The sequence below is a fragment of the Dermacentor albipictus genome, chromosome 10 (genome assembly GCF_038994185.2).
Source record: "Dermacentor albipictus isolate Rhodes 1998 colony chromosome 10, USDA_Dalb.pri_finalv2, whole genome shotgun sequence".
NCBI lineage: Eukaryota > Metazoa > Arthropoda > Arachnida > Ixodida > Ixodidae > Dermacentor > Dermacentor albipictus.
Window position 1 is genome coordinate 4,325,628 of NC_091830.1, and position 25,472 is coordinate 4,351,099.

The window sequence follows — 25,472 nt, forward strand, 5'->3', positions numbered from 1 at the left end:
TAAGATAAATCTGTAAAAGTTCTAAAAATTGACTGCAAGACATGCCGGCCTCATTCTGGAAAGAAACAGCACCATACTTATCTATACATTGCTCAACACAGGACAGTACGCTTCTATGCGGCAAGGAATAATAAAGATCCTTTACATCAATGGAAAACGCCTGAAGACCACGGTCAGACACGAGTTATTGTGTCAGAAATTGATACTTGGCAAAAGCCGTTGGCGGTGTTTTTACAACAAAAGTTAGGCCTTCTGCCTGTCAGCGACCCTTTCCTCGTTAAGAGCTCAGAAACTGTGATTGAATTTTTGAAGTCACATTCTGACCGTGGTCTAGAAAAGTGAACACACTTTTCTTCTGGCTTCGTAGCGAGCAAGTGCGCGTTTGCCTCACGCGCGGCCCATCTCGCGGGGACGCAGCAGTGCGGCATCTAGATAGGCCGTGGTCAGTGGGGATTCTCATGGCCAGAGTGCACTGGCAGAAGCGACCAGCCAAGAACAAAGTAAATGTCTCACAGGTTGTCGGATCACACCGTGAGCGGTTGTGCATTCAGTTCTGCGGAGCCTTTTTCTTTACGTTAACGAGCCGAGGAAGCCTCGTGTGCTGTGATCGTGGACAAGGTGCCGGGAAGACGCTGTATAGATCCAGCGACTATAGTCAGATTTTGCATCGCCCTTCGCTGTATGCTTTCTGCTCGCATAATGTTTGTTCATTCTGTATATACAAGTGGACTTGGTTCGATCTCTTCCGAGAAATGACCAGCGGAGCTTCAGGGACGCATCGACTAGTGTTTAATATAGTTATGGTGACGAACATCCTCATGTAACTTACAAGAATGTAGGGTATAATATATTTTATACATTTGGTAGAGCGCGGCGTATGCCAATTACTGCAATAGAGGGGTATTATTATTTTCTGCTGTAGCATCGCGTAGAAGCGCAATATTATGCCGGATAAGTACAGCATACATGGTTTCGTTCCGTATCGGTTCAGTCACAGATGACTGAACCGATACGTCACAGATGAGCATTGAGCAGTCTCTTGTAGAGAAGACAACTTCATTTGTAGCTCTGAATTTTAGCAACAAGGATGTGTTTGATGCTCTTTGAGATTGCATTCAAGCTACAAAACGCTTCTCATGCTGATCACGTTTTATAGCCCTGCTCTTAGGCGCCCGTTCCTGGGTTGAGCGCCGGCGTCCCTCGGCGTAATTACGCGAACGTGTTCTTGCCACTGCTCGCACGTCCCTCGTTTTCTTCCACAGCTGGCTCCAATGCCGCTCATCATGTTGTTGTTGTTTACACGTTATAATAATAATGACGATGATGACGATGATGATACTTAGCTGCCAAAACAACAATGCTTACGAGGAACACCGTAGTGGAAGGCTCAAGATTAATTTCCACTACTTACATCGTGCTCCCAACGCACAGTGCACGAGCGTTTTTGCATTGCGCCCCGGCCACCGCGACCCGTTCCTGGACGTAAAGCTCCATAGACGCTTACGCATCCTTTGATGCTGTCTGTTGGTAGTGCCCCTTCCACTGTATTTGCTCCTGCAAGGAGCACAGTTGCGCATAGGTCCGCCGTCGTATTCCAGCTCTGCAGTGAAGTAACTCGATCGGCAAATGCAGCGCGGTGTTCCATTTGCTTTCTTCTCTGCTGGTCGTCAGCTACATGCGGCAATTGTTCGCAAGCGCTGAGCAAGATGACACTTTCTAATGCAGGCTACGCTCGAACGATTGGCGTCGCTGGAGGGGTACCATCCCCCAGAAATGTTTAGTTTGCGTGCACGTATATACACACACATATACAAACACACGCACGAACGTACATATAGGAGTAGGACTCCCCTCAATCCCTCGAAATAATATCCTGTTTACGCCGGTGGCTCGAACAGCTCAAACATTCGCGTGCAAACACGCATCACCTTGCAACAAAAAGCGATGCAATGTTTTTCAGCCTGCATATGAAGTTTTCTCGAGCAGGCCGGAAGGCAACCAATGTTTTAAAGGGTGTTTAAAGAAAACCACACACGTGTGGTGGACAACTATGTGAGCACATTAGGGCTGCCGAAACCAGATGAATAATGATCGTGGCCAGGAGAACTATGGTGCCTGCAGTTGTGTCAGTGACCGTTAACCGTGACCGTCATTTATCACTAACCGTCATTCACAGCTGCTGCACATTTTCGATATATGCAGTACAGACACGTGGATTTAAACGCATTGCAAATGTTCACATCCGCACATTTTATGCATAGCTTATTTTTACGATTCATATCGCAAACTTAACAGCTGCTTTGTAGCAGCAAATCTGCGGGTGGAAAAAGATCCAAGATGCACGAGCTTCTAGATCAAATTTGTTTCGTACAAGGGAGCGGATGAGCAATGGCTGGTGGCAGCAGGGGATGAGTGCTGGTTCTTGGAGCCTTGGGGGCAGAATGCAAAGCCACTGGAAAGGCAACAAGTTATTAAGAGTAACGACAGGCTATTTTTATTGCACTAATCACAAAAGATGGCAAACTTGCAAAGTAATTATTCGCACGTTGCAGACTGTAATATGACAACACATTTTTCTTTATCTCTTCATACTGCTCAGGTTAATTTACTATAACACAGCGCTCATTAAACGTACAAAAATAATTTCACATTCCTCACGCCGACTAAGGCTGATCGAACATGCAACGTATTGCGGGCGGTAAATGCTGGCGTTACCACAGCTGTCTCATCAGCGGGAGCGCACAATGTTTTCGCATACTACGAAACAATGAACACGAGTACATTAATCGACCTTACATGAAAAATAAGAACGCCGACAAAAAAAAACAGAGTAGAGAAAAGCCATGGATGCAGCGGACAATGTCTCTGCTAGTATTTACGGTTTTGAACACACTGTTATAAAGCCGCATAGTCAGAACAATCGTACAAGCCACACAGCGAAATGGGCGAGTTAGTAAGTTAAAATTCTAGTGTGTATGTGCAGCGCGACATAGAAGTGTCGTCCATTATTTGTCCCGCGGCTGTGTCGCGCTGCACATGTTGTGCTCCAAAAATTGCACAAGTGAACCACCTCTCATGCCATGCGTACGCATTTCAGCATGTACAGGAGTGTTACTCGAGATAAATGCTGCTTTAGTGTAAACATGGCGAACGTACCTCGCATATCCTGTCCCTTTCGGAGCTGGCCGGTCTAGTCCGTCAGCACGGCACCGCCTAAAAAGCTTTGCCACCTTCCGTGCGATTTGTGCAGTTTGGTGCGCTGCACCCCGTCACACTGGAATACAAGTGTCAAGATGATGTCTTTCGTACCACTTCACCAAAGTTATTTTACTTAATATCGTGGAATACCGTACCTGCAACCCGGAGCCGATCAGTGCAACGCACGCTCGACGGTCCGCTGATTGCAATTTTGATGGCACTGACGGAAACGAGTTGGCGCTGCACCCGTAAAGTTGGCTTCGCAGCGGTGCAGCTGAACATTTAATGTCATTTTTGTGCCACGTGATAACGCTCGGCGAATAGCGGTGCGAGCGGCGCTGGAAAAGTTATGCGCAACTCTGCTCCCTGCGGCAGCATATACAGGAACACTAGCTTTTGGGGAACCTCAGCGCCATCTACCGCTCGCGGGGCCAATGTTTCGGCAAAAGAACTTCGCATCTTTCGTTTGACTAAACTGTCCAGTGACGCAGAAGTGACTCGCCGCGGTAACTTAGTGGCTGTGGTGTTGCGCTGCTGAGATCGAGGTCGGGGGTTCGATGCCGGACGTGGCTGTATTTAGATGGGGTGAAATATAAAAACGCACGTGTGCTCAGATTTACGTGCACATTAAAAAAAAGTATTGTGGTCAAAATTAATCCGGAGTCCCACACTACAGCATTTCTCAAAATCGTATCATGGTCCTGGCACGTAAAATCCCAGATTTTAACTTTGATACAGGTGTGTGCCTTCCGCGGAGCCTTGCACCTTTGTTACTCCATAACTTATGTTCCTCGCACGGTTTTAACACAAGAACCACCACGGAACAGCGCATGCCAATTAATGTTGTCTCCGCCCAAAAGCTGCCAGACGTGACCTGACGCGGTTCAAAGACAAAAAGAAAACTGCGAAGTGCTCGCATTGCCATCGTCGAAAAGACTTGTCACGTCGACGTGTCGCTGCATTAGGGCTAGTGACGGGGTCGCGAAAAAAAAAAGAAAAATAGAAAGAAAGGCTAAGCGACAGACAGCAGACGGCATAGAGGAGCAGACGGTACGGCGCGTATATGTCGCTCGTGTGTGCGTGCGCGATGCCACTTGCGCCGTCTGTTCGCCTGTGCGTGTGTTTATATAGCTACATGACGCGGCGAAGCGCTAATTGCCGCCTAATTACGAGTGGCCGCAAGTCCGGCGCCCCACCTGCCAGGAGGGTCGCCCGGTGGCCAGCCGTGCCGAACGAATTATACATGCCGCCCCATGCCGTAGTATTCGCCCGGTGTGCAGGCGAGGGATCACTCGCACGGATGCCGGCCGCATACGAAACTTACCCTGCGAGGCTGTGCACGCGTCAGGAGGCATTGGTGTGTGTATGCTTGCATACGTAAGTTGAACGGAGTCCCACCCTGTTGGGTGGACTCCATCACGGCTACCATAGCAGAGACGTAGTGTTGACGACAATTGCAGCCCGTCTTAAACTGGTTCCTTTAAAATTCCATTTTCATTTATTCGGCGTGAAAACGGCTCATTAATTACGAGCGGAGAAAATGAAGGCTGGACCTTCCTGCATGGCGAGGACGAGGACCCCGACGACATACGTCGTCATTGGAGTGACGGAAAGAGCGCAAAAAAGCTGAGTTTTGAGCTGTCGCCGTAAAAAAAGAAAAGACAGAAACAAAAAAAAAAAACCCCGCCATACAGCATTGTTTACAGCGCAACGCGAACGGACGTCGGAACAAGACGAGGGCGTTCGCTCTGTGCCACTCTCGCATGCGCGCAGGCTTGCGGCCATCGGCGGCATGCGTCTGCGGAAGTGCGCCGTATACCTCTTGACTGAGTATGCACCCGCCGTACATCGACTCTGCAGTCTGCTGGGCTCGCGTCAGCAACCGGAGGCAGCTGCGTGTTCCAAAGATGACACGTTCACTCGCCATATGCACATATGCTGCGCCAATCTTTCCGTTAACCTTCTGTGTGGTAGCTGGACACGCACCTTCTAAACAGTCGGCATTGCACGGAGGGCCATCGGGACGAGCAGTGAAAGGTCCCTTTTATCCTCATTGCCTGACGAGGTCCGTAAGATGGACGACGGGAAGGAGCATTACAGCACGCAGCCAGCCTTCGCAAGCTAACTTGCCGTCAAGTCGTCCCGTTCTTTTGCCTCTCAAAACTTCACGTACTAATAACACCGAGGATTACTTCAGTCTACTCAAGGACCGCGGCACATCAGTCTGCACTTGGGGCGTGGAACCGGCGCTACTGTGCTTGTGTCAACCAAATGAAAGCGATAAGGTACAAAACTGCGAGATTTATTACGTCATATTTTCCCCAGACAATTTGGGATTGGAACCAACTACCACGAGAAATTGCCACCACCACCGGAAATGGTAACTTTTTCTTGTTGGTCCAGTAGTGCATTTACGTGGACAATGTAATTAATGCGAAAGTGAATTCTATCCAATACAAAGAATCTATTCTAGGCCCTGTAATTGCTACGTAATTACTAGACCCTGTGACGTATGTATATAATTATTATGCTAAAATTATTGCTTTCTATTCCTATTGTTTATTCTAGCAGTGTTTGTTTTCATGTATGTGTGTTATCGCTATGTTTTATGCACATGACAATGCACCTGCGTTTTCCCCCTTCATTGTACTATATCCCTCCCCCTCCCCCACTGTAATGTCATTCGTGGCGCTGTGGGTGAACTGATAAATAAATAAATAAATAAATAAATAAATAAATAAATAAATAAATAAATAATGTCAGCCCGACGAGTGATTCTGCGCTCGGCAAACACCTGTGTATACCTTTCAATCGACATTCACTCGTTCGCATGTCTCTGCCCACCACTATAGCTAGCTTTGCGCACATTTTCTCTCGGTATGTTTCCGCAACTGCGGTCGTTTATTGCAATGTGTGTGCGTTTATCGTGTTGCGCGGCGTCAGGTCTCGGCCGGGGAAGCCGCATTCAGACGAAGGCGAAATGCAATAACGCCCGTGCGCCGTGTATTGGATGCACGTTACAGAACCCCAAGTGGTCAAAATAAAATCCGAAGACCCCAACTACGGCGTGCCTCAAAATCAGATCGTGGTTTTTGTACGTGAAACACCACAGTTTATTATTATTATTATTATTATTATTATTATTATTATTATTATTATTATTATTATTATTATTATTTTACACTTTTCCGCGCAACGCGTGAGTGCGGCAGCCGCACGTTACTGACGTATCCTTCCTTTTTTTTTTCGGAAGAAAACGGCGACTCTATGGTTTTGCGTGTGCCAAAACCACAATCTCATTATGAGAGTCGCCGTAGTACTCCGACATAAATTTGACCACCTGAGGTTTTTCCACCTGCGCCTACACGCAAGTTCACCACCGCATTCCTAAACACCGCCACAATTCACCGCCATATGGCCACCGCAGCGGCTGTCCTTTTCGGAAGAGCGGGCGCTGAGCGCAGCTAGCACCGCGACACAATCACGTGTTGGGCCGACATTTCTTGGCGTCAACTTTGCTGCGCAATGCTCTCACCTGGATATTTCCTTCCTCCACGGATGAGGGTTTAGAAGGCGCAGTATATACATCCTATACTTGGAATCATTCGTGACGTTCAGCATCTGAAGGGAGAGTGAAAGAAAATCAAAGGGAGGTCTCCCATGGGGTGAACATTCGGGCCAGATATCGCATTTCCGAATCACAGTAGAAGCAAAGTACGAACGTTGAATTCAGCGATAAAAGCGCGATATCACGCGACCTATACCTGTGCGATAACGATATCACGCGCTAGTGCCCTTAACTGACAGGACTGCGCTCTTTGTTTTTGTTTAATGGTGCGCACAGTATGGGCGCCAGATGAGGAGACATCATATAGACAGCTGACTCAGGATTCGGCTTACTCGCTAGGAAACCGTCATTTGATGTGCGAGCGTGAATGTGTGAATCGTCTATATTGTTACGCGGGACAGTGGCGGGTGCTGACACGCAGGCAAACGACGAACTTATGGGAAATAATCTTAGCCGCAAAAGGGAAAGCAACACGCATACGTGGCAATATCGGATAATTTTGCTTTCGGTTCACCGGCGTCGCTGTCTTAAGCAGTAGTACAAGCATATTACAGCGAAGCTATATTCATACCGTCCAAGGAATATTTCGTGTCGTTGGCGTGGTAAGCAAAAACTCCCCATACGGGGGCCGATACTGAAGATAGTGCAATGCCGGGCCGACCCGTGGCGGAGGTGCCGTTGACCATTAAGGGACCCACATACACAGCTTCGCTGGTCATCCTTCTTCACAGAATGGAAGGGCACTGAGTTTTTCAGTTACAGCGATGCGACGCCTATTTGATGTGCTCGTGAAAATGTTAACATATCTGTACAGGCATTTTAACGCGTGCATGCGAAGCAATTTAAGTATCGCACATTTTTGGTATTGTAGTGATTGCCCTTATCAGTAGCCTTTAATACCGGCACTCTGACGCTTACGTACACACACACACACACAAACGTATTCAAACACACACACACACACACACACGCACACACACACACACACACACACACGCACACGCACGCACGCACGCACGCAAGCACACACACGCACATACATACACACACACACACACACACACACACACATGCACGTATGCATGCATGCATACCAGAAAGTTGTTGCAGGACTATATGGCGTGTCGTGAATAACATACAGCGTGGCCAGAAACAGTATTTCTTTGTTTTACTCGCAGCAACCCCACTTGTCTGAAACACGGCACCTCGGCAAGACAAAAAAACTGCCGATGCGCGGGTCAAGTACACCGAGCTATTGTTCGAGGCGCATTCTATGCGTGCACTCGATCCGGTCCCCAATTAGCGGACAGTCATGCGCTCATATGGAAATCTCACTCCGCGCGATTCACAGTGTGGCTGTTCTTGATCTGCGACACTTTCTACAATATAACTATTTCACATATTAGAACTACAACTTGTGGACGCGAGGCGATGTCAGATTACGTATTAATTGTGCCTCTTTGCAGTTCCGGTAAGAATGTTTTTGGCCTATGACTAAATCGGTGCGCACCGCTGGAGGTCGAAACGCGTCACTCCGCTCGTTTGGCGGTCAATATAGGTTCAGCTCTGCGACGCCTTTCATTTATAAGTACATCATATTTTTCGACATAAATATGTGAGGCTTAATGTTACATTGAATTACAAGACGCATGCTTATATCCTCATATGTGAAGCACTATCATTTGGTCTCTCTTTCATTCACTCCCCCATCCCTTTCCCCACGCGTAGGGTAGCAAACTGGACGAAGTCTAGTTAACCACCCTGCCTTTCCTTCCACCCTTCTCTCTCTCTCACTGTTATATGGTCGCGTATACTAGCAACGGGAGAAGTATTTCTAGCCTTCGTACAGCGTTTCCGGCTATGTATTATGAAACGAAGTATCGTGCGCCCGTTTACCGCTGAAGGCGTAGGCTGCCCACGTTCTCATCGTCATGACAACATGAACATGCTGCAGAGGACGAGGGCTTAATGCGACGCGGGAAGTGCACGCGTTGCGAGCGCGTTCAGCGAAGCAAACGATGCAGTGCACGTCGCGACGTTTTCCGGGACGCACTCGTGTTAAAGAGGACGCGGTCGTGTGTTGCACCTGCGAAAGCTCACGAAAGGTGACAAACGGTTGGAGAAAAACAACTATGCACATCCGACGCACATTGTACAATCTATGTGAAGCGACGCTTTTGTGAAGGGGTTAATGAAATGCTATAAATTTTTGTATTTCACTGCTGCATCGATCTTGGCGCAATGAAAACTGCATTGGCGAGCGCGCCCTTGCTTCGCAACGTGACAACTCCTATATTGCCTCGCATATATTTAAATTTCTTATTTATTTTAATTGTACCACCCGCTTCTTGGTTAATCCCCCGTTGTGGGTATGTGGCACAGTGTGGAAATCATAATCTTCAACAACACACGGCTATCATCTCAATTAAGGATAGTTGGTGCTGGCACGATAGCAGTATACGTGCTGTTGTGGACTAGTGGTTAGGAAAGTCGGCGTAGAAATGTTAGAAATGTCCGCTTTAATAAATGAGCTGTGCTATTGAGGACGTATATTCGTTCCAGTGAGGACACTTAGGTGTCACTTGTTTTATCACTCAGCAATTGTGTACTTGCGAAAATAAACGTCGTTAAATATCAGCACCCGCGTGTCGCCTTCTCCTGTCCTTTATCCGTTCGCGTTGTTAAACGTTCACCGACAATGGCTGCGGTACAGGTATACTTTCTGGTAGGCTGACTGCTCGTCGAGAAAGCAACCGTTGAAGAGGAGACCAGCCTGTCGCACATCTGCCCCTAGCGACGAAAGGCGCTAAGAGAGAGAGAGAGAGAGAGACGTGGTGTCGAGACACGCGTCTTGCTTTCGGTACCTGCCAAGAAAACACGCGGTACACCTTCGCTCGATGGTGGCGCCACCGGCCGGATGATGGGCGAACGGGAGAAGAGAGCCGGGAGCGCCCTACGAAACCCGAGACAAGCGGGGGATGCGAAACGGGGAGTTTGGGGTGGGAGATGGAGCGGGATGGGATGACGGCGCGTGGCGGCCATCTTTAATTTCCAGGTGCGCTCGGGGTCAGCGGCAGGAGCGCCGGGGCAGCCGCCGCCGCCGCGGGGAAACGCCCGAGATGACGCGCTGAAAGTGGTCATTACCCGATTATCCCGCAATTATCGATTCACGCCTGCCGGCGGAGGACATCCCTTCCCTCCATCACTCGCTTTCTTTCTTTTTCTTCACTCCAGGGGGCACCACAGCGGGAGCGGGAACAGAGGCAGCGCGGCAGTGGCCCCGTTTTTAATTTGGCGCTTGCCTCCTCGCCACTCCCCTCCGCGACGGGTGCAGCGCCCCCCTCCAGCTGTTTGTTTTCCAGTCTCCTCAATCTCTCTCGGCGGGTCCTCTCCTGACGCGTCGTTGCCGTCGTCTCGTGCTCAAAATTGGATTGCCGGCCCCCTTTGCCGCCCCCGACCACCCCTTCTCCCGAACACCTTCGGTGAACGTTGCAGGGAGGGAGGGAGAGAGCTTCAGCCCCTGCTCTGGCATCTGAGGCACGCGAAGAGAGGACGCAGCGGCGTTCGTCGAGGAACGAACCTCGCGGGAGACCCGGCGGCATCGGCGTCTTGCCTCTTTTTTTTTTTTTTTCAGAGCTCGCACCGAACACGGGTCCCCGGGTCGGCCGGCCGTCTGCGCCACCTCTCCTCCTCCTACCCACTGCTGCCACCGGCGGCCGCTAGGTGTCGAAGGGAGCGCTCACTCGCTGGTTGTATGCGTGCTTGTACGGGCGCACGATCGATACGCGCGGCCTGTCCGTTCGGCCGTGCTGTGAGCGCGCGGACCACGCAGATTAGAGTCCAATTTGCGGCGCTTAATGAGATGCAGCCGACGGCGAGCGAAGCGAAGCTGCTGCGAAAGGGAGGGACGCGCCTTGAAATTGGAAAGTCCGAGCTCCCCTCCCTCCCCCCCTCCCGCGCGCACACCCTCGGTTCTTTCAATCTCTCGCTGCTCGTCACACGAGGAAGATCGGCGCGCTCTCGCAGAATCTGGTGCGCCCGACGACAACGTCGTTCTCCTCCTCTTCGCAGAGCAGTGAGCGAGGCAGAGAGCAGCGCCGGCAGCCGAGCGACACTAATCTCCATCAGTGAAATGGATCCTCTCTGGAAGCGGTGGTGGTGGTGACTGCCGCGGTGGCGCGCCGCCTTTTAATAAAGCCGCTCGCTCGGGGGTTAATCCGGCCCGCCCGCCCCCGCTAATCGGCTCGCCACGCTCGGCCAAGTCGGGGTCAATAAGCCGACGGCGTTATGGGCGTCTCGTACCCCCCACCCCCTCCGGCCACAAAAGCGCGCGGATCGGGAAACGGGCGACGCTGCGCCTCAGGAACGCGCGCCTCGCACGAAGCTCCGACACGCAACGCGCGCGTGCGTGCGCCGCGAAGCGTGCACAGCCGCGGCTCGAATACGCGCTCGCTGGGTGCCACGTCACGGGCGCGGTACGCGGGATCGCGGCATCGTCATCATGCCAGCTGGAATGGGCGAGCGTCACATAGCCGCTCGCTGCTCTCTTGGCAAGTAGGCGCCATGTCTGGCAGGGTGCTGGAAACCCGAAGACAGCGGCGCGTGAGAGTCGCTCGGCACGGGGCCACAACTTCGACAGCGTGATGCGTGTCTCGTTGCGAGTTTTGTCGAGTAGGACGAGGAGCGTGCGAGGCTGGGATCTTGCATTTTCATCACCCTAGCAATGTGAAATCGCCAAGCGTTGTACATTCTTCACCGCGTCGGGCAGAGAGCCAGAGCGCCAGTGGAGATTGGAGTGCGCAGTATCGCATGCGAATCGCACATTCCCGCAGTGGAGGGCCGTTTCCTTTAACACAGGCTGTGGGTCACTCGATACGAACATGGTAGGGAAGAGTAAAAGCACTTCTATTAAATGCGCTTTTTTTTTTGTTCGGAGAGAACGCATTGCCAGTGCAGTCGTGGGCAAAGCGAGACAACGCCGATAAGTGTTTAAGCATCGGTTACTTGCGATGCGTTGGCTCGGAGCTAACATGTTAACAGCTAACAAGTACTTTTACATTTGAACATTAACCGCCATGGAGCTATTTTGTGCGGGGCGCGTGTATAATATAGCCTCAAGACAGTGGAAATTTGGGCTTGTTGGTTCATGATCTTCGGGATGGACAGCGCAGAGGGAGCGACCACAAAAAGAAGGACAGGACGACACACAACGCACAAAACTGCCAACATCACCAAAATGCACTAACTCCCTATTTTGCCCGAACCAACCTATTTAAGTATTATTTCTTTCCACGCACCACTAATTACTGGAATTTACTTGCTTTTATAAAACTTGTATCACGATTGTTTACTTTTTGTATCAGCATCATTGCCGTATTGTTTCCGCATTTTGTTGTATTGACATTGTTTTACTTCTTGTGACCTAATATTCTATTATCCACCATCCACGGACTTCGTGTCCACAGTATGTATTAAATAAACAAATATAAAAATAAATATTTCCACAGCGCAACTTTATACGCACGCACAAAGTCACCACGCATGCGCAAATATTGACATCCTGTTAAGCTTTCCAATAAGGAACTTGTTTTTCTGAGGAGGTAATCATTGACGCACGCGTGGTGGCTTTGTGCGAGTGTATAAAATTGTGTTACGGAAAAATAAACCTCTGCTAGCTTTCTGCTGCTGGTAATTTCGGTGTACCCTTTCATGTTGCTCGAGGGTGTACGTGAAGTACAGTTTTAAAGAAAAGGTACGCACTCGTAAACACATTACTTAGAAAAGGCGGTAAGAGCAGTATTGTCTTCTCAGAACTTAAATGAATTGGCGGTGTTTTGCCCCGTCTGTATACGTGTGTATTCTGGTCCTACTTATTGCGAGCGCCATATGCTGAGTGAAATTGAGCTTGCTGTCTCGTTTGTGCTCTCTAGTGCTGCTGCACCATACTGAACGTGCAGTTACGCCAACTTTCGCCACATTCCTACGGAGTCCTTCAACTGGCGTGGCTGGTGCACGACATTGTTCCTTTCCTCAACACTCTGTAAAGCTTGTTTCTCCTTAGGCACAGTCGTTTGCGGCAAAAACAAGTTTACAGTGCACCAGGTATTGTTTTCACTCACTCACTAAAAATACACACAAGCAGGCGCACACGCACTTACATACACAAGCATAAGCAAACTAAGAGCCGTTTGCAATGCTTTTGAAATACAAGCTTTTGCGTAACATCGCATAACCAAACCACAGCTAGCAATTCAAGCACGTCGAACGATATACCCATGGTAGAACTAATGTAGTGTAGTACGTTCCACTATGGCGTGGCTGGGTCTGGGAAAGTGTTGGCAATACAGGACGGCACTTCAATGTGAAGGTGATAGAAGCCGTCTTGTACTTCAGCGTCAGCGCCTTTGCTAAGTTTTTAGCGCGTTGTCACGTGTGCTTGTGCTCAGTAGTGTTTTCTCGCATATGATTGCTGTCTGCGCACAGCTATCGACGCACATGAGGTTAGTGAAGCGGCTAATATCTCACGAAAAGCGGTACTGTGCGTAATCGAGGCGACAAGAAGAAGGCTCTCCTAGTTGTCTCCATGGTTCTTTAATGGGACCATATTGTTTGGTGGTGACACGCGCGAGTGCGAGCGTGGCAGGGGATATAGTTGTTGTTTTCTTCTTTTTTATCAGTGTTTGCGCGTGTATGCACCACGATGTCGTTGAAAATAAACTTTAGTTGCGAGATCAATGGCTGTGAGATGTTCATTCCCAAAGTGTGTGACGAAAATGCATTGTTGATCCATTTATTTTGGTGCTTCAGTGCATAAGATGCTGATTCGTTAAAAAAAGTGGGTGGAACAACTGCGTGTTCTTAACGCAACTTTGACGGCGCATATCTCGAAACCGCAGCCGTGACCCAGTGGGTAGGACGGAAGGTGCGTGGTTCGATTCTCACACCCGCCGGCTTATAAAACAGGACCAGGCGCCCGACTTTCCAGGGTGCGTTGCTTGGGAGAGGTTCGTTCAGACCGCTGTGCTTGCCGTACAAGGATAGCACGCCCTAGAAACCGGTGTCCTCATCATAATTCGTTCCAAGCGGATACGTCTTGTGGTTTGTCTGGCTACAACAAACCGTAAAATTGTAATATGTGCCGTAAAATGAGAAGTTAAAGTCCTAATTAGAAAAAAAAATGTGTTACCTATAGTAGGTAATGCATTACGGCTTCTCGCGCAAATGTCCACCGCCTAAAGCGACTAAATTTGTGGTATCTGCTACAATAGTTGCTAAGACTTCCAACGTTGTAATATCAATCACGCCTGCGAATACTTGCTATTACCTTCTAAGCATAAAGCTACGCGCACGTATATGAATACTGAGCTGGACATGCAAGCGTACGAAGCGTGCCTGCACGTTTTCACGCAGGTGTGCATGCGTAAGGTGCAGGAGGGCACGGACGCGCGAGGGCGACCCGGGTGCGGTTCCCTGCGGCCACTTGTGGCGGTTGCGCGTAACGAGGCCGCGCTCGCTGCGCGAGAGAGAAAGGGGTTGCACGGGCCGCCGCATGTACGCGCGACCGCAGATTGCACGCCCGTAGCGGGCATAGCGGCTCCCCCGTGCGGAATCGAGAGGACTCCGTTCACATGCGGCGTCGTTTACAACCCGGCTCGGAACGCCTCCCCCCTTCCTCTCGGGTCAGAGGAGTGGGCGCAGGGGGAGGACATCGTGCTCTTTGTAGATGTGTGCAGGCCGCACAACCGAGCAGAACGTGCTCGATTGCGCAAGTTGGCAGTGCGGGCATAGCGTCGTAAACCAGCACGCAAACTGAGACAGAATGTGACAATATTTGCGACGCCTGTAAATTACAGCGGCATTGTGATTGCCGCAGCAACAGTTGCCGAACACTTGCATTCGATTGCTGACAAATGGCGCGGCACACTCCTCGTAGTTTGGCTCTCTTAAGATCTTCCGATCTTAAACAAAAATAAACAAGTAAGACAGCTATAGAGTTTCAGCATCGCTCATTTATTCGCTGCTCCATCGCAATACTTGCCGTTCGAAGTGCGCGGTGACTAATCGGCTTCGACATCGCGCGTTCTGCGACGCCGTCTGCTCGATGTTCTCGACCGCAGATGACGGCACCACCGGCGCTTATGTCGCGGACGAATGTGTAGAAGTATCAGGCATTTTTCTTCCGATATGACTGCTCGTACAGCACAGTGACGTCCAAATACCACGGTCCGTGGTATCGGATTGACCACCGAAACAACTCGTCCGCTTTGTCACCCGGTTCTTCTCGTCGCATACGTTTGGAGTCATTCTTTATCATTTTCCCCCCGCAATTTAAAAGTGATGTATACTTATTAACTCATATGTGTTCGTGCGGCAAATAGTTTCACGTCGCAAGACGAGGACAGCGCGCGCGCCCGTCTTGTGTACTTTGTACACGTCTGGGCGTGCGCCGTGAATTTCTTTGAAGTTGGCGTTGGATATAATTCCAGCTTATTAGTACCTCATACCTGTGCAGACTTGAAAACGAACGTGTGACCAAAGGATGGATGGACGTGCTTCGATTACAAAGGGTGGCTCAACTTTGAAGAATTTTTTAAAGATCTACTCTACTTCCTATAATTCGACACGACACGTATACTATATGACATAATCGACTTGTTTCAGAGTACTTCGGCCCAAGGTTATAAAAAAACATACATAATGGAGTATGTAAGCTTCGTTTTGTGATGAAATTGACTCCAACATGCATTCGTGCAATTACGGTTGATCATTGCTAAAGTAAAGCACTTATCGAATTTGCTTTCTGTCACCTATGAGTTAAAAATGTGGAAACAATGAATAAGCAAAAGGAGGTAACCGTAGTCAGTGATAGTATACTGTCACCTTCTGTCCAGGATAAATATGCAACTCAAAACTAAATAAAGAAAACAGTAGAACAATTAAATCCACTAAACAAAGTACAAAAATAATATAAAGCAGTAAGTTGAGCGATATTAGCGAAAAATAGTACATACAAATACTGTCGGCAATGTTGACCACGTCTTCAGTATTGCAATATAGTCATAGCGCTAGAAGCTGATAACAGCGATTATTCGGTAAAAGCGATCACCGCCAGAAAGTAAAGCCACGACCGCGTGGCAATATATAGAATATATGCAAACCTGAAATGATATACAAAAGCACATCATGTAACTTGAGCGTTATATATATATATATATATATATATATATATATATATATATATATATATATATATATATATATATATATATATATATAGAAACTTGTGCTGACATTTGAAGTGCAAACCGTCTATAGAGTTTCCTACAATAATAACTAGATGGAGCTCTAGCGCTGCAATCGTTCACCGAACATGCATGGAAATGATGGGTATACGTGTACCTGCGTATAAGCCCTATGCTTGTTGCTTCAGGCGTAACTGGCGGCGTTATACCGCATGTTTCAGCTAACGTCAGCCAAGCTGTTCAAGCACAAAAGTGTTCAAGTGCAAAAGTGTTCAAGTTCAAAAGCCGGTGCAATGTACAATGACACAACCCACGGCGTTTTGTCGTCCGAGGTGTGACGACCGGAGGTCTTAAGATCGTATGTTGCACCTTGGTTTCTAAAGCTTTTTGTTTCGTTGAACACCTTGGCTAACGTTAGCCGGGACACCCTATATATATCGGTTAACAATTTTATATGTTCAAGCAATCACTTTTCCAAACACATCGAGACAAGGATGCTCTGAGCACACGCATAATCGTTGCGAATTGCTGAGTGAAATATTGTATTGAAAACGGTCAATTTGAAGGATGAAATTTACGCGAATCTGTGCGCTGCCCGTCTTTCTCTGTAGCTGAACCGTCATACTTGCAGTTTCCTCTATTTTTGCGAGAAGCGCACTATACGCGTATAACGTGCACGGGAGAGGGGGAAATGTACCTCGAAGAGCACGTGTATGCCCTAAGCACACGACTCGAGCGCCGTCTTTCACAACTTCGCGGTGCCTCACGCGGTGCTGTAAAGCGACCAGGTCGGGAAGGAACTAGGCTTACGCACGCTGCACGCATCTACCGGGGCCGACGAGGTCTTGCACGGAGGGAAAGCCGCGCGCTCTCTCGCAGCGCAACTTGTGCCGGCGAGACACCGAACCTCGCCGCGGGCACGTGCGCGCGCTCTCGTCTCCGAGGGGGGCGCAAAGGGGGCAGGGGCCGCCCCGTGAAGGACGGTATCGCTTTTCACCAACTCTTCTCCGCGGCAATTCGCATCCTCGCTTCCTTCTCCCGCACGGGGCAATGGGGGCGCTGCACTGCAGCTCGCCTGTCGTACGGTTGCGTGGGCTCGGGTGCAGTCGGGCGAAACACAAAACCCGCGCGTCGCCAAATTGCGAGTGGCAGTGACGAGCGCCGCCACCGTTCGGGTCTGAGGTTAGGATGCACCGAATAGGTGAAGGAAGAACGAGTATGGAAGGCTGTGCAACCATCAAAAGCAGGTGCTTCCATCGTCGTCGTCGTCAATAAATGCCGGTTTTGCGTATCCCTGCTGGAAGTTTAAGAATACATAACCGCCCCGGCTGCACACTGACTGTGGCGTCCTGCTTTTGAGCACCAGGAGGCCGCTTTGGTTCCCGACTGCGGCGGCCGCATCTAAAATAAAAAGAACGAAGGAAGAGTTTAGCCTTGCGTTTCTCCAATAACTGCAGCCCCTTCCCACCTGCCAAATGGATTAAAAGTACAGTCTCGAAAGAATATTTTTACGCGTCTAAAGTGTCTCAGTGTTACTCTTTAGCGTCGCCATTTGGACCGCGCACACTCGACGTAACACTGTTGGGCCCCTTTAACATATACACCCGCACGAAAGAGACTAACCCATTGCGTGCCGCCTACTCGTCGCAGGATACCCTGGGGCGACTGCCACCGACCTCTGCGACGAGGGATCTTCTCTTGCCAGGAAGAAGAAGAAGAAGCGTAGGCACCGGTGGGTACACGTCCTTGCGAGTGTCACGCTCATCACCTTGCCACGTATGCTGTAGCCTTACTCTCAAAGAGCATGAAATAGCTTTTACGTGTCACATTAAAGCCAGCATCCCGAAATATCGAATTCCTCTTTTCTCATTGTAAGTTGGACCTCTATCTCAACACCCACCGCGAGGACCGGAGGCGTAAATGATCCCGTACATGCAAGAGATATGCAAGACATGAAAATTTGAGGATATATACGATTGTGTTTTAGCGTATACACCCCGTCCCCAATGGCTGTCATTGGCAGTGAATTGCCTGCTGAGCACCGGAGCCGGCCCAAACGTCGTAGGTCGTTACGATAAATGGGTGCACACACACAACTCGTGTCGGAATGGACGGAAACGCTGAAATGCGGTCGCGCTCTCACAGATATCCATATTACGCGGGGAGTCTCAACAGTACACACTGCTGCTTACAAATTAACTTCTTGGAGTCCAGGTTCGAACTAACCTTTTTACCTTTTACGTGGAACACAACGACTGAGACGTTAATTCGAGGCTTGTTTATAGCAAGAATGTCGTCTTAGCAATTGCAGTGATGTGAATAGCGCCACGTTATTTGTGTGACGAACACGAAGTCACGCGTGCACATGAGGGACGTTTACTTTTATTATTAGTTTAAAGAAATACAGACGAAAACTGTTCGGTCTCGTTTTTATTGCTTTATTGGATAGGCGTCGAACAAGTAATTGCTCTAGCCTAAGTTTACCGAGGGCACAACCAATTAATTACGTTACCTTTCAATGCGACCACTTCGAAACGCGCACCATATATAGTGCAGCGTACTTTTGAATGTCGAAAAAAAAAGGAAACGCTCATCGCGTCATCGACACCTGCTGTGGAGATCTCGTGATACCACTGACACGTACACACACATTATGGCTATGCTGCCGCAAGATGAGCCCGTTCAATTTTTGACAGAGCAACAGGGGAGAGGTGGTTAAACTTTTAGCGGCACGGTCATTGTATGGCCTTCAGCCACCGCACTGGCCTGACTGGTGGGACTAAGTGACCGCCACAGTCGCTTCCGATGACGTGGTCGTTCTCTTTCGTCCGAAGCCGCGCTCCGCTTGGGCTTTCTGAACGGGTTGCATAAAAGGTGCTGTAAATAATTATTTATGGCACTCTCGCAAAATTAAGGCTTCGGATGGTATATTCGGAGTAGACAGCTACGTAAAGAAGGAAAAAGTGTGTTGGGGGGGACACAACATTGTCGTGTCAGTGCATCTTTAAATAAAAATAATAATCCATATGCAGCACCTCCGAAGCGCAGCAGATCACGTGATCTACAAGACTTAGGCGCGCGGGAAGACAGCGCAGATCAAGCACCACCTGTGGCACTCACATGTTCGCACCCGCAGCCGATCACGTGACTTCCAACACTCGGCACGCTGGCCGCGCATGCGCCGTAGCACCCGCCATATCGAAAACTACCCGCAGGCTCCATGCCACAATCCTATACGATACCGCTTTATATGGTAAAATGCAGGCTTTCATACACGGTCCTACTATAGCACTACGGATACAAGGACTATAAAAGATCTTGTATGAAATTTTCTCCATATAAACTGATATGATCGTATAGGATTGTGGTGCGGTGCCTGTGGGACGTACGGGATTTTTCAGTATATAGAGCGTAATAACAATGCGACGGCCCGAGCGCGCCAAGCCCGTACACATACCGCAAATGTTAAAACACGAAATCCCTCTGGCTCGCAGGACCATCTTCACGAGTTTCCAGCTGGAGGAGCTGGAGAAGGCGTTCAAGGAGGCCCACTACCCGGACGTGTACGCACGCGAGATGCTGTCGCTCAAGACGGACCTGCCCGAGGACCGCATACAGGTGCGCACACTGTTGAGGCTCGAGCGGAAAATGCGAATCGTTTAACACGCATAGCGTCGAAGAGGAACCTTTGGCTGGCGTCTGCTCACCGTGAGGGAGATCACGTGAATGCTCGTTTGGTATAGTAACGTAGAATTATATCTGAAGGGGCTAACGCGAATGCAGGTCTGTGTCTCTCCGCGTCAGACCGTCGTCTGCTTAGACTCGAGCGCCATGTGTGCGGCAGAACACCGCTTAGAGTTTCCAATCCAGCAACGGGGGTCAAATAATTTCAACCACCCGCGCTTATGAAAATAAATTTAGATAGCTCATAGATGGTAGAGTTGTTGTAGATCGCTTAGCCTGCTTGTCCTTATTGCTATGTGTATGAAGTGAATAGGTGGACAAAAACCGTTAACAAGTCGTGTTCTTTTAGCCCAATATGATCCAAGTACTTCCGAAAGGGGTGTTTGCAAAGGGTGCACGAACCTTAGTCGACGAAAGTATAATACCGTAAGAGTCTTGTCTATGTGTATAGATCGTCTGTAGAACTTTTCTGACCGACGTTTTCCCAAGTCACTACAGAAAACTGTTGGGTCAATAGCCGAGACTCGTTAAGGTCAACGTAGGTGTACCGTCACCACAACACCCTCTTTCTCTACCCTTCCATTTATTCCAGCGCGCAGTAGCAGGCTAGAGGAGTCAACCACAAGCCGACCTATTTGCCATTTCATAAATAAACATCCCCCTCTCTGGTCGCATATTACATAGCGAGCAACATGAGTGAAGCGAAAACAAGCGTTTAAACACAGAGCACACCAGTTTACACGTAAACGGCTGCTAATCTACGAAAGTAAAAGCCAAACAATATTTCAAGTGGAAAGAAAACAGCATTAGGAGGCGTCCTTACAGGGCTAACGAAGACGAAACGCGAACACTAAATGCACAGGGCGGGTGCTAGACAAACTATACACTGTATAAGGCTAACATGCATGAGAGGCTCGCGGGAAAGTCCAGAACGCATTACGTAATATTTCGCACAGTAAAGCCAGTTGATGTTTGCGCTTCGTCGTCTTTAACGCTGTAACCATGTTTCATAATTGCCGTAACCAACTCGGCCAACTTTTAAGGTAAAGAGCAAAATGGATGAGTAAAGAAAAAGTGCATGTCATTAGATAACAGTGCGATAAAACATTTTCACTGGAAACACAGTCTCCAAATGTTTAAATTTCCGAACTATTACGTGTTATCGCAACACAATGACGTAACAATGACCACTAGAATTTACGAAAGTTAACGACAGCCTGGAAGTTTTTACGGCGAAACGGTCGTCCACGGCCAACAACGGGTTCAATTCTTTGGTGGCGAAAAAAAGCAAGCGACTTTTGCCACATGCCGGTCTTGGAGATGGTAGCACGGAAAGGCGTAACTTTTTCGTGTTTTTACCAAGGAAAAAAAATAGCCATGAGCTTATCTCTCATTGCTGGTTATATACCGCGCAAGTCGATCGAGCTGGAGACCTTAACATAGTTTCACTGCCTTTGCTTTCAAAGCAGATAAAGAACAATTATGTTTGCGGACAAGCACCGATGACACAGCATCACTTGCCCTCTGAAAAAACGTCTTTTGGGAGTGTACCGCAAAGCCGACCGCTTTGTCAGAGGGCAGGACACGACTTGAATTTTTTGCGCTACTTTGTGGCATCGTAATCAACTATAAGAACAAGGATCAATTTTGACAACAAGAATGTTTAGTTCGAACAGAAATGTGCATTGAAGTACTTAAAGATGTTGAAAAACGACAGTAGATTTTCAGTGTTAGACTGTCTAACTATGTTTTTGTGAAAGTGTGGCACTTTAATCAAGTGCACATATATCTGCATCCCGCCTCTACCGAAACGCGACCGACCCGGCCAGAAGACGAACCAAAACGCCCTCGTGTTTAATGCTTCTAGCTCTTTTCGACGTTGCAATGTATAATGCGGGGATTCGCGTAACTGCAGCTTTGAGTGAATGTACGAGTAAACTACGGTCGAAAGCCGGCGCACATGCCACGCTTGTTCGCGTGGCGCAGTTTCCTCGCACAATGTTTTCTAAAACCAGAAATTCTCAGCGAGTAGCTCAACCATCTGCTCTTTTGCAGTCTTTGCCGGAAGTGTTCAAGCCACGCGTGATCGGGCCTGTAGTCGGGCTGCGCACTTGGGGCCCCGTGCCACTTTCGTATACCAGCAGAGGCTCGGAGAACGCTGTTCGCTGCTTCAATGGGCCAGATCTGTTGGAAGAGCCCTCAAAGAGTGCCCGGCGAGATGAATGTTATACATTTAAATGGCGGCTCGAGACGTATTTGGAGAGAGAGAGAGAGATCCTGTCGCTTGCGAAGTGGCTCGGAAAGTTGTGACAAAGCCGGCAGGCCACACCGTCCGAGCTTGGCACCAAAACGCACAAAAAAGCGACAGGAAAACGCTTTCTACATGTCCTTACGAGTTGACGGTCCGGCTTCACTTGCGGGCGTCTTCTTCAATCGCTATATATAAAGGTAAGTTTTATAACGTAGCATCTTATGGTACCAAACTTTATGACAATATCCTTGGCCTAAAAGAAGAGACCAAAAAAACAAGAAGAGAATATTGGTTTGCGATTTTGAAACGTTATATGACGGAATTCAGTTGGCGCACCTGAGCACATCTGACTGCGGGTGTTTACGCACGATTCGAGTGTGCGGCCGAGACCAGCGCTCGAACGCTGGTCCTGCCCTTATATAACACAGCGAAGTTCCAAAAGCCTTGCGCGATTTTCTTGTGGACAGTGGTATCAATAATTCCTAGTAAATACTGCTATTTTAGTGATATATTTGTACCTCAGTGTTACAGCTTGGCGACTTTGTCGTGCCAATGACTTTTTGTGTCCTTTAGTGCGTTGTTCTTCATACACCTCAATTTGTTAACGTAACTCTTCCATGTTAGTGACTTTTTATGCGTCTTACTTTTAACTGAACCAGTTCAACATGAACGGAGAGTGCGCGTGCTTGTCACAGGTATAATGCGCTGATTCTATATTATACGCATGATTTATGTAGCTTTGCAAATTCATGTCGAAATTTTAGTAGGTTTGTAGAGTGTATGTAATGTGTTTATTTCGCTCTAAGCGATTGCGAAAGCGTTTGACTAATTCTGTGTTCCTTTCTATTCATATTGTTTTCTCGTTTGCTGTTTCTTTTATGTGTTTAGCTGCGACTTTGGGATAGCAAGCTCTTTAGTAGCAAAAAAAAAAACAGCAAAAGTGTGAGAGCGATTTCATAGTTGTGAAAAAAGGGCTATCCTATTCGCTCATTGTAGCTAGCCATTAACAAATCTGAATATTGGGAATCAACCAAAGCTAATTACAGGACGCGTGAAACCAAGGCGTCGTCTGTCTGCCTCCAAAGTCACAATTCTGCGCCGACAACTTACTGTACACTAGCGACGTCCATTTAGAAAACAACGGTAAAGACACAAATTACGATGACACAATCAGCAGCATTTTGATGCCTGCTCGCTGAAGTAAGGTAGCGCATCGGAGATTCCATTGCGATAGCAATTGTGTGGTCACTCCAAGCGAATTATTGCCATCGCCGTCGCCGTGAGGCTTTCCATATATTTAGCAATATGTATGCTATATGTCACACCCTGCTATACTACATGCGGTATAGGTGGCTCATATTGCCACACCATTCTATCACTAAAGTTGCTCATACCTGGTCATACATTCTTGACACAATTATTAATCTTGAGAATGACAGCCCATAAGCAGATGTCACGAAACACAACACCGACATCGCATTTCTTTCATCTTCAATCTTCTCAGACTTAAATAATGAAAGTGCGAAACAATGATGAGTTAAAACCTTCAAACGATATACTTTCATGGCGTAGCTATACAGTATACCTCCGGGTATACTGTATAGGTTTGAAACATAGCCGATACGGGAAAGTGGTGGTAAAGTCGCTAAGAAAGACGCTGGCTTTAACAAACATAAATGAAATCGTCCGATGGCATGATTCAAACACAGGACCCCTGGCAGAGCAGGCTAATTTTTACTTAGCTTACATTTACTTCAATTCATCCTGCCACTACAGCCACGAGTCTTACAATTCGTGTAATATTGGCTCTGAGTAACATTTTCAAACGTATACTCGTTTCTTGTCACAAAATGGGCCATAGCCCACTTTGCGACTCCTGCGGGTGCAGCGAAACGATCGCGAACCTTCTTTGCGAGTGCCCTCGTTTCAACCCGCAACGGGCCGCCTTCTCAGACACCGCGTAGATCAACTGGACGAGGGCCCGCTGACGGAAAACAACGTTCACGGAAACTGGAAGACACGAACATCAGCGCGAGTCATTATGAAGGCACTGCTGCGTTATTTAAAAGACATCGGACTTGGTGACAAATTGTGACTGTAAACTGTGAGACGTAGAATGTATGACACTGTGTAACACCATGTGACGCCTTCGCAGACTGCGTAACAGCGCCCACAAGTTCTGTATTGTGTGCGTGTGTGTTTCTTTTCTTTTTTGTATCCTTTATCTCATCTACCGCATCACTCTCCCCCTCACCCGATACAGGGTAGCCAACCAGAGATAATGGCCGGTTAACCTCACCGACTTTCCTCTCTCTCTCTCTCTCTCTCTCTCTCTCTCTCTCTCGTGTACGTTGCTTCGCCCGTGAGCTGAAACTGATTTTTTAAATATACTTCATTCTTCCAAATACTTCCATGAGAAGCGCGCAGTGGACGCTCCGTACATTTGGTTTGATCTAAACGTATACCAGCCGATATTCGAAGCGTACAGGTGTTGTCTGTATATGGCGACGACAAAGCGTGCGCGAGGGATCTAGCGTAGGTCGCATAACGAAGCAGCACACGAATGCGAATGAGATATTCACCCGCCTGCGCTCGCGCAAAGAATACAGCTCGGTTGTGTCGCTATGCGCGATACTACGAGTTCGCCGACGGTCGAGAGCCCAGCGAGCGAGCTCGATCAAATGTGCCGCCCTGACGTAACGTGGGGTGGTGGCAAACATGCGCGGCGACTCAATAATGCCGCCCGTACATCATCGCCGCTGCTCGCCCTTTATTATTCGCGTTGTTTAAGGGGGCCCATTGTCCCGTGCGCGCGCGCGCGTCCATCGCTACTGCGTCCGAGAACCGCGCCGAGCGATGCTTCGGCCGCGATGCGGCGCCCGTCGCTTGACTCACTCGGCGCGTGGTGATGGCAGCGTCGACGCGCGCGCGCTAATTGGATTGCCGCTCACTCGATTAGCGCCCCAAAACGTCGGCTCAAATTAAGTTTGCGCCGCCCCGGCCGCTCCGCGCGGCGCTGTCGACGCAACGCGCGAGATCTCAGCAGCGTGTGCGAGACGCGAGATGGAGCCACGCGGGCGGCACGAGCGAAGGATTCCGTCGCGTGCACCGCCGAGGAGTCGCGCACCCGTCGAATCGCCGGCGCCGCCAGTCACTTGCGTCTGAGAGCTCTTCGCGAACTCTGCCTGAAAAATTATTTGCCTGGACAACTGCTCTCTTGTTTAGCGCGTTAGAAAGCGAAGCAGTGCGAACGCGCTATAGAAAATGACCCAACTCGGTTTCCAGCAGCGAAGGTACGCTTTTCAGAAAGCGAGAGACCACGGGAAACGACTTGGCACACGCGTTTGATTGATTGATTCGTGTTTGGTTCGTGAGGTTCAACTTCCCGAAGCAACGCTGGGGCTATGAGAAACGCCGTAGTGGAGGAATAATTTTGGTCACCGGGACCTCTTTAACGAGCATCTCAATGCAAGTGCACGGGCGTATACAAATGCGGCCGCCCAGGCCGAGGATCGAACCCGCAACCTCG

At 48.9% G+C, this 25,472-nt stretch overlaps 1 protein-coding gene and 2 long non-coding RNA genes across 3 annotated transcripts in view; 1 reads left to right on the forward strand and 2 right to left on the reverse strand.

The window, feature by feature from the left end:
* The window catches only part of LOC139051010 (visual system homeobox 2-like), an 86,851-nt gene that overhangs the window by 48,142 nt on the left and 13,237 nt on the right, over positions 1 to 25,472 (forward strand). Inside the window, exons 2-3 of the mRNA XM_070527996.1 lie at positions 17,659 to 17,740; positions 19,503 to 19,626. Coding sequence (XP_070384097.1) covers positions 17,659 to 17,740; positions 19,503 to 19,626 — 206 coding nt within the window. The remainder of the gene's footprint in view (positions 1 to 17,658; positions 17,741 to 19,502; positions 19,627 to 25,472) is intronic.
* The window catches only part of LOC139051011 (uncharacterized), an 82,389-nt gene that overhangs the window by 46,019 nt on the left and 10,898 nt on the right, over positions 1 to 25,472 (reverse strand). Inside the window, exon 2 of the long non-coding RNA XR_011509189.1 lies at positions 6,734 to 6,819. This is a non-coding gene — a long non-coding RNA (uncharacterized lncRNA). The remainder of the gene's footprint in view (positions 1 to 6,733; positions 6,820 to 25,472) is intronic.
* On the reverse strand, positions 2,339 to 3,482 carry LOC139051012 (uncharacterized). The gene is made up of 3 exons (XR_011509190.1): positions 3,354 to 3,482; positions 3,157 to 3,274; positions 2,339 to 2,452 (listed from the first exon to the last, which is right to left on the reverse strand). It is a non-coding gene; the product is annotated as an uncharacterized lncRNA (long non-coding RNA).